The sequence below is a fragment of the Astatotilapia calliptera genome, chromosome 5 (genome assembly GCF_964374335.1).
Source record: "Astatotilapia calliptera chromosome 5, fAstCal68.1, whole genome shotgun sequence".
Taxonomy (NCBI): domain Eukaryota; kingdom Metazoa; phylum Chordata; class Actinopteri; order Cichliformes; family Cichlidae; genus Astatotilapia; species Astatotilapia calliptera.
In genome coordinates, this window is record NC_137426.1 from 21431046 (window position 1) to 21440930 (window position 9885).

The window sequence follows — 9885 nt, forward strand, 5'->3', positions numbered from 1 at the left end:
GCTAAAGTTCATGGAGCAACACAGTAAAAAAAAAGGTGGGCCTAAATTCCTCCAGATTGATATGAGATACTAGTAAAGTCATACAGAAAATGTCTTTAAAAATGGTTTCACATTAATATATCATCTCTCCATACTAAATGTCGTATGTGCATTTGTTCTCCTCATTACTGGAAGCGTGCCTCTGTAGAATCTTGATGACTGGGATGACTCTGGTGTTTATAGAGAAATTCCTCCCTTCTTACACCTATTGAATCTGGAGTCTTTATGGCCTCTTTGTAAATACAAACACTGCAACACAAAAGCGTGTGAGCTAGAAAACGGTTCATGGGTGGGAAGGCGCCACATACTTGGAGCATCTGCTGGATTTTCATCCTTGCAAACACTGTCGCATTTGCACCTTGATGATGGCAAAACGTAAGAGCTGCTCAAGGTGGGACACATCGTTTATATCATTAGGACAGACATATCAGCAAGGTGTAGAGTCTATTAAATCATGAGAGACAGCCATCAAAGTGCTTGTGTGTTTGAGATATAACGGCACTTTCATTCACATTCTTAGTGCGTGTATGTGTAAACATGCATCTCTGTGTGTGGCTGTGTGGGAGGGGAGGAGAGGCAATGAGATGAGTTAAGGAGATGAACAGATTGTGTGTGTGTGTGTGTGTGTGTGTGTGTGTGTGTGTGTGTGTGTGTGTGTGTGTGTGTGTGTGTGTATTAGGGGGTGGGTGCATTAGTCCGTGTCAGACAGCAAAGAGTGCCGCATTTATCTAGGAATCTGAGCCAAAGCAACCTCACTAGCAGGAGCACGAGAAAGGGGACAACAAGTGAGATGATCTGAGAAGAAAGAAAGAACATGAAAGAAACCCAGAGAAGAAAACACAAAATGGACAAGGACATGACTATGAAGATCTAATTTTCCCTCTTAAAAAAAGGACAAAGTCAGCAAAGTCTATTTGCCTGAAGAGGCACTGCTTGATGAGCTGAAGGAAAGTGAAGAGAAAGTTTGCAGGGAATCGTCAACACAAAGCAACTACTTGGAGGAACAACGTTGGACCACGGTTTAAAACATTTTTCCATGTTTCCTTTCAGTTCCTTTAAGTTTAGCATGCTTCCTCTCCTCTATGTGGGAGTGCTGCTATCCTTAGTTGCCTCTCCAGCCTGTATAAATCCTCCCTGCAAAGATAATCTAGTGGCCTCACCCATCCAGCCTGGGGCTGGAGCTGCAGGTACCGGGGCTTGTGAGGGTCAAACTGGGACAACTGCCTGCGGGACAGGGGTTTCACTTGCAGCAATCTCGGACATCCCTCGGAAAGTGGAGCACAAACATGAAATACCCCAGTTTCAGTACAAGGTAACTGACATTTTATACAGTACTTTTCATTGTGTGTGTGTGTTTGTGTTTTTTCACAGTTCCCAGCTTAAAAATCCTAAAATCTCAGAGGGGCCAGAAACAACTCTTAAACAGTCAATTAACTCCAGCAGCCTGGGAGACCTTAAAGTTTACCTTTTTACTCATCGTGTTGTAGTGAGAGTGAGCGGCATACTACCAAACTCATGCCAGCAGGTTCTTTCTCATGGAACGACTTGGCACCACCTTCCAGCCAGGGAACAATAACCGTCAGCAATCAAAGAAGGGACAAAATTAGGTTTGCTTTAAAAATATCCTCATCATATGGCTGTGCTGAGCTCATGCAGGAACAGGTGTGTTAGGGACATGATTAACATGGGTGATGTAAGTGTAAGAGACACACTGTGACACAAAACTGAGCTGTCGGTTATGTGTGAGGATGTGTGGATGATATTTATGCACATGCACAGCTTTATTTTTAGACTTTTTATGCATGACTGAATAACACTAAGGAGTGCTGAATCATTTCTGACTTTCACAAAATGATTTAGATATATCTGTGTCACTGTCTAGCAGACTGGGGTTGTCAGAGAGCGCCTGGTTCAGCTGCAGCGCTGCATGCGCTCTGTCCAGGATACTGGGGGACCTTGGAGTCACGAGGGCCAGGAGAGCAATTCTCTTGGGGCCATCCTGGCTTTAATGGCAGCTGTGCTGACAGAGTGTGACCTCCACTGTCACACCCAGGCGCTTGGGGCAATGGCTAAACGACTGGGTAAGTAGTACACCTTTATATCCCCAATCTCTGCAACACACAAACATGCACACACATAAATGCCAGTGCAGTCGCTCCCCCACACATAGTAAACAGAACCTCAATGAGACCTGCTAGGCATCAGTCATAGGTGAGTTCATAGGAATTTAACTGCACTAAGAAGCATGGCAAAAACTCTGTATACATGCACACACAGATGCACAGACACATACGGTATAGCTCACAAAGCGAAAAAGCCTTGAGAGCGCTATCATGCATCCTCTCTGTGAGGTATACAGGGGAGCATCTATTTTCAGCCCCTGACGACAGCGTGACTGGCCTCACTGATAACCTAATCTATCTCTTGGTTGGCAGAGAGCGCAGCGGTGGGGAGAGAGGGGGAGAAAGACTTGCTGCTTTTCCTCAAGAGCATCACTCAACATCCACCCACAGGTGAGGGCATTACAGGTAGCTACGTGAATTGTTGTTCATTTCTAAGCAGAAAATGCACTGTGTGTGCCCTAGTTGCCCCCTTGGAGAGGCTACATCCTCGGGACTGTGCAGAGATTTACACGCTGGGGATCAAAGAGAATGGAATCTACACCATCCAGCCTGACCTGAATGGGCCGGCACTAGAGGTATTTCAGATTCACCGCACTCATAAATGAGACAGACATATCACCCGCACCCCAAGCCCACACCACCCTGGTCAGCTTCTTTTGGAGATGTGCATGCTATCTGTGGATCAGTAAAATCTGGGCCTTATAATATTAGAATCTCTGTATTGGTTTAGGCTAAATGTGACATGGAGACTGCAGGTGGCGGGTGGACAGTAATCCAGAATCGGCAAGATGGCTCAGTGGACTTCAACAGAACATGGCAGGAATACCGGGAGGGCTTTGGAAATCTGCAAGGAGAACACTGGCTGGGTAACGCAGCGTTGCATGCCCTTACCTCCAGTGGCCAACACCAACTCCGCATTGAGCTGGAGGACTGGCACCAGCAGAGGCGCCAAGCCACCTACAGCAACTTCAAAGTGGCCTCGGAGGCACAGAGGTGAAGCACTCTGCACACAGATATATTTTCTGCGCTAAGGGATTAAAGTTACCTGGGGATTAGACCAAAGGTCAGAAAAAGAGAGACTTGAGTCTGGAAGTCAGCTACAACAAAAATGTATTTATTTTATCTTCAGTCACAATCTTATTTGCTTTCATGTATTAACAACAGCCATGAAAACTTGTTTTCCCAATCACTTTTTTCTTAAGTATGAACTGCACGTTTACACGAACAGACAAGGTTCTGAATATTTCAGTCAAAATGTGATTAATGTCCTGAGAGATGTGTGTTGTTTTTGTATGGCTGCCAATCAGTTTTGATCAAACTACATCCTGAAGCAGATCAGCAGAGTTAATAAATTAAAAGTTAATAAAGTTTTTAACATTACCTTTCAAACTTTAGCAAAGGCAATTAATGTCTTCGCCTAATGTCTTTATGTAATTCAAATGGCCATCTTTAACTTACTTTAAACTGTAGTTTTTGAAGTTTTCACTTTTACCTATAATCAGTTATTTGCATTCTAGTTTTCCACATATACCATAGTCTACATAACACTATACAAGCTAGGAGACTTGTATATCCAGGACTCTTTCCATTATCACCCATTCACTGTCTTGGTGTGGCTGTGACTCAGGATGTAGAGCAGGTCATTTACTAATTGGAAGGTTGGTGGTTTGTGATAGAGATGGACCGATCCGATATTACGTATCGGTATCGGTCCGATACTGACCTAAATTACTGGATCGGATATCGGAGAAAAATAAAAAATGTAATCCGATCCATTAAATATCACGAAAGCACCTCACAAAACTTGCAACACGCCGTAACTCACCTCAGAACGTTAGCAGTCGGAGCAGTATGCATCACGTGATAGAGCGGCTGTGGCATGCGGGACCTGTCGGTGGTCTGGATAGCATTTGGAGCTTCGCTAGCAACCCGGCATTTCATCTCCGACAAAGTTATCCCGAGAGAAGTAAAGCAAGTGTGTAAGTCCATCTCTGAATGTTTGTAAAGCATTCCTGCGTTAAGCTTACCAAACGATATATGGAGCGACTGCCTCTTCTTGCTGCTACTTCAATCATGAAACTGCTTAACGATCAGCTGATCGGCTTTTCTGTCGCGAGTCCGTCTCTCTTGTTTGCTTTTGGCCCACTTTGCACCAGAAAGAGGAAACCAGCGGCTGAACAACAGCAGCACGTTTAAGCTTGATCAGCTGTTGTTAGAATTTATTTATTATTACTTTCTACTCGAGGATCTTTTTCTATGTAGCTGACGGCTGGTAACTGTGCAGGGGCGGATCTAGCAAAGTTTAGCCAGGGGGGCCGATAGGGCATTAACTGGGAAAAGGGGGCACAAAGACATACTTTTCTTTCTTATTCTCATTTAAAATGTCGAGCTTTTAATAAATAATTATCTGACACCCAAAGTTTTAATTTGATGTAAAATGAATAGAAGTCAATTACTGTATATAGTGACTATTAAGTCTAATATATATACCCTAGTAAGCTATAGTACTTTTTCCTTTGGGAAGGTACCATCTGTGCAGTCTGCAATTTTGTTGAAGAAAGATGTTGAATCTATTTAATATTTCTTGAAAAATAATTGATTTCTGTGCTTTTTTTTTTTCACACTGCATCAAATTAAGGTTGATTACGTCGATTAAGCATCATGAGGTGGAGCGTGAGGGGTGGTTCCCTATTTTTTATTTATTTATTTTTGTTGTTGCTGGGAGTTGGAACCCTATTAGTTAGGTTGCTTAATATTTACGCTAAGTACTCTTTAAAATACCAGAATAGGGAGGATGGTGTAGGTTTAAGTTTATTAGATTGATCAGTATTGCTGAACTATGAAATTTTTTTTTTTTTTGCATACAGGTATAACAGAATAGCTTTAGTGTAGTTGTTGTTTTAAACTTGAGTATGAACTTATACAAAATGCAGCAAGATATTTAAAAAAAAAACCAGTTTTGTTGATTAAAAAACACTATATCGGATTCATATCGGTATCGGCAGATATCCAAATTTATGATATCGGTATCGGTATCGGACATAAAAAAGTGGTATCGTGCCATCTCTAGTTTGTGATGGTTGCTAGAAGTGTGAATGTTTGCTAGAAGGCACTTCAACACAGCCAAAAGTGCTTGTATCAATGGGTGAATGAGACGTGTTATATAAAATGCTTTGATTGCTCAAGTAAAGTAGAAAAGTACTGTATAAGAATCAATCCATTTGCCACCTTGCCGGGAGTGTGAAATTAATATAAAACATAATTTTACTCGACTTTTAACAAACAACACACCAGTGTTGGTCAAGTTACTTGAAAAAAGTAATCAGTAATTAATTACTGATTACTCCCCCCAAAAAGTAATTCCGTTACTTTACTGATTACTTATTTTCAAAAGTAATTAATTACTTAGTTACTTAGTTACTTAGTTACTTTTTAAAAACACGATTTACAACCTGAAGAGGTGATAAAGTGATAGATCTTTCAGCCCAATTCTACTTTTTCTACATAATCCATCATACAAAATGTAATCAAATGGAAAAGTCTCTTTTTTTAACTTGTTTTATCAGTTTTAATCTTTTAACTTTATGCATCAAGCAAAACATTTAATTATATGCAACATTCTCTGACTTGAATAAATTAGTTTAACATTTAAACCTATTTTCTACACATTCCAGCACATAAAATAAAATATTTTTTGTGTTTTCACTCACTCTTTTAAACAGATGCAAGTAAAACACAGCAGAAAATAAATAAAGTCAAAGACTCAGCGGTCCTTTTGCTCTATTTTCACCTGTAAAGCAGGAGCAGGGTAGGCGGAGGGTTACCCTGGTGTAGGTGTGCTGCGGTCAGTTGAAGAATCTGCGCGAGTGTCTCTGTGAGTTTCCCATCACGTCGTAGCTACTCGGTGCTTGCTCGGAAGTTTAGGGGTTTTTTTCGCTGTAAAAAGAAGTTTTCTTCCCACGCACGATGGACGCTAATGTTTTTGTCACTTTTTATGGAATCAAACTCAAAGTAAGGTCAGTACTTCCACGCTTTAAACGCTGCACGCTCATACTCTCTCCCGCACTCGATATATTATCCACTGTTGATCTGCACACAGCTGCTGTCACCAACGTCGCACTTGCTTACGTCACTGTCATGAGACATTCTCGCAAAAAAAATCACGGTTTTAGTAACGCAGTAACGCAGCGTTCCTACGGGAAAGTAACGGTAATCTAATTACCGATTTTGCAATAGTAATCCCTTACTTTACTCGTTACTTGAAAAAAGTAATCAGATTACAGTAACGCGTTACAAGTAACGCGTTACTGCCCATCTCTGCAACACACACATAAAAACAAAACAAAAAAACCCTCAAATGTTGTTTGTCTATCTTCCAGGTATCGCCTGACAGCACGGGAGTATTCTGGTGATGCAGGTAATGCACTGAGCTACAGTAAGCGCTACAACCACGACGGCAGGTCCTTCAGCACTGCTGACAGAGACTATGACCGTTACGTGTCGGGAAGTTGTGGTCAGTACTATGGTGCAGGCTGGTGGTTTGATGCTTGTCTGGCAGCTAATCTGAATGGACGGTACTACCGTGGGCGCTACAGCGGGGTAACCAACGGCATCTACTGGGGAACGTGGTACATCCTGACAGATGGACGAACTGGAGAGCGCTACTCCTTCAAGAGGGTGGAGATGAAGACAAGACCCAAAAACTTTATGGGAACAGACTAAAGATAATGATGTCAACATAATGGGGAAAATTTGCTGTGCAGTAGACTACAGTAATAATCACACCAGACACTTTCTTTCTTGTTTTATAATCGATAGATGCTTTGGTCACTATATTTAGCATTGCTTTCATGTCACTTATCAGTTATATGCAGATGGCAGCTAAAAGATTTAAAAAAAAAGTGTAAAAGAAATAATGTTTAAATGCTGATTAGCAGACTGTGAAGCTCTACTTTCTTTATGATGGGCTCACTCTGGTAAAAAATACATGTTACTTCATAACTGTGAAACAGTTAAATACATATTGAAAATATTGCAGAGGTTGCTGTAATAAATTTCCAGAATCTTTATTGCACATCAACAACCTGCAAAAGGCTACCTTAATGTATCACAGGATGCCAGGGGAGGCATGTTTTCTCTGTGTTAACAGTTTAAGGACAAGACAAACAACCCAAACCACACATGAAAGTCATCCTTCACATGCATGAGTTAATACTGGTAATTTGCTTGTGTTCCTACCTGTCTATGCTCTGTGACCTACAGAAATACAAGCTGCCTGCAGCAGCTCACAGACATTGTAGGTCAGATGAAGTCATGGGAGACCGTTTACTAAAAGGCAAGAGGTCATCGTGTCCCTGCAGAGAGCTCAGCTGTTATATACACAACTAAAACTAAAACTTCATCACACTGTGATTCATGTGACAGGGTGTCTAACCACAGTCCCCTACTGTATGTTCTGCCTACAGCTGCTTTAATAGAAAGCCAAAGAGCCAAAGCTCACAGTCTGATACTAAACCAAGAGTAGCCCAGTTTTAGACAGGCCATCTCACCTGACTAATACTTTCCCAGGTAGAGGTCTAACACACTGACGCTAACTCTCAGGACCTTCTTTTTTTCCTTTTCTGTTGGCAAACCGTCCTCCACCCACCTCTATTAAATCAAACACAAACATACAGAAACAGTCACCCTCCCCTGGTCTCTAGAGTTGGTGTCAGCGGGGGTGATTCATCCACAGATGTGTTTCACGAAGACGTTTTGGGAGTAGGTATGTGAGTCAGTGGGTGTGTGTCTCACAGTCTTTGTAAAAGACTTTTTACTTTTAGCATTGTTTGCAGTGAGCTGTCAGTCTCTGCAACAAGCAGGCTGTCTAATGTGATCGTGTGACAGCGCTCTCATCTAAACACACAGACACACTGCTGTCAGACCTCCTACCTGTCAAAGTATTTCACATACACTACTTATCTACACACAAGGAGATGTCTGTTTTATGCACACACACAAACACACACACACACACACACACACACACACACACACACACACACACACACATATGCACACACACACAGGAGTCAGTGGTTCTCTCAGCAGATAAGGAGGTGCATGATGTGCTTGGCTTCTTAAAAACAAATGGATCCCATTGTACACATCATGGGAAGGTAATCACTGTTACACAACCACAAGCTCCTTTTCACCTTTTCACCTGTTTCACACATAATATTGCACACACACACACACACACACACACACACACACACACACACACACACACACACACACACACACACAGGCTAACAATAAGCAATTATGATCAATCACCCATAAAACCTATTATACATATCAGCTTTCTAGTTTAATTTTCTCTGTGTGTCTTCGTGTGTGCTGGAAACAAAGCTGGATGGCTCTGTGTTCTGCCCCCTGGTGGCTCCTGGTTGTATTTTAGAGACTGAGAAAAGCTTTGTCTCAGCTGAAGATGAAATGTGAAGTCAACACAAAAGAAATTAAAACCAGGATAAAATTCTGTCAATCTAAATTCATTTTTTTTTAATCTTTAAGAGATTCTGCCTGTATAGAGATGAACGTCTAAAAATCAAGCTCAGTATCTAAATCAATTTTCACTCTATGTCATCAATAAATGGAGCAAAAACCTTTTCCTACCACTTTCTGTTCATCATCACTCTCTATTTTTGCTTTCTATCACTTAATAAGAGTTTGACTGATGTTGTTCAGACCTTCTCAAATTTCCTCCTTTTTGACTCTTCATGCTCCGAGCTGCAACTGCTTTCAATAAATTCAATCACTCCTCCTGATCTCTTCTTCTCTCCTCCTTTCTGCATCCATCAGTCTTGTTGACAAGGGAGGAACAGACGCCCAGGGTTGTGTCACCACAGTATCCTGGCACAGTGTCTGGAGTGGGGTGATAGTGGTGGTGCGGAGGGGTGCGGAGGGGTATCAGCAGGCTCTGCTGCCCCAGGGCCGGAAGCCCAGACTGGGCAGCGGTTAGCCAGCACATCCCTTTGAGAAACACTGTGCTCCTCTGAGGGAAGTTCAGATATGTGTCATTTATTTCTAAGTGACACAAGAAAATATCAGATTTAAAACAGAACTCATGTTAGTAGTAGTGTGTTCATCTTTCTGCAGGAGGCTCTATTTTTATTTTTATTTATTTTTGTGGTGCTTATAAAATATGTTTTTATAATCTTTCACATGATGTAGAAAATTTAGAACAGCCCATCTGGTTACAAAAACTTAAAAATATAATATGATCTCAAATGCCCTATGATAGACTCTTAACCTATCTTGGGTAAGTCCTGCATCTCACCTTATGAAAGCTGGAACCTGCTCAAGCCCCATTGTGACCCTGAAATGGATGAGCTCTTATAATATGGATAGGTGGCCAATAATCACTGCAAATGGGGGAAAAAAAGTTTCCCAATCAAATAATCTGTTTATCCAGGTAATGTCCATCAGTCCACCAAACGTTAATAATAATCAGTCTCAGTTTCTCTTTATATCATATTGAAATGCAGAGTAAGACTTCACAAAACACTTCAATATTTCACCCTGGAAACATTTTGTGTTTTTCCTCAGATTTGGCTCCAAAATGAATATAATCTCTCTTCACACTCAAAGGATTTTTTAAGAACATGGATGAAGGCAGAGAGAGTTTTAAATGTGGGCTGCCCCTTTTTTGACTGCTGAAAATGACTGAAGTTGTAGGAAT

At 41.4% G+C, this 9885-nt stretch overlaps 1 protein-coding gene across 2 annotated transcripts; it reads left to right on the plus strand.

Annotated features, from left to right (window-relative positions):
- Positions 1–756: 756 nt before the first annotated feature.
- Positions 757–7242, plus strand: LOC113021706 (fibroleukin). Of its 2 annotated transcripts, none has more exons than XM_026166415.2 (6): positions 757–1351; positions 1922–2120; positions 2475–2552; positions 2625–2737; positions 2893–3155; positions 6542–7242. In XM_026166415.2, the coding sequence occupies exons 1-6, from the start codon at positions 1076–1078 to the stop codon at positions 6882–6884; spliced, it is 1272 nt and encodes a 423-aa protein (XP_026022200.2). In that variant the 5' UTR covers positions 757–1075; the 3' UTR covers positions 6885–7242. The 2 variants fall into 2 exon arrangements, with proteins under 2 accessions (XP_026022200.2, XP_026022201.2); XM_026166416.2 differs by having other exon boundaries at positions 788–1351; positions 1925–2120.
- The last annotated feature ends 2643 nt before the right edge of the window (positions 7243–9885 follow it).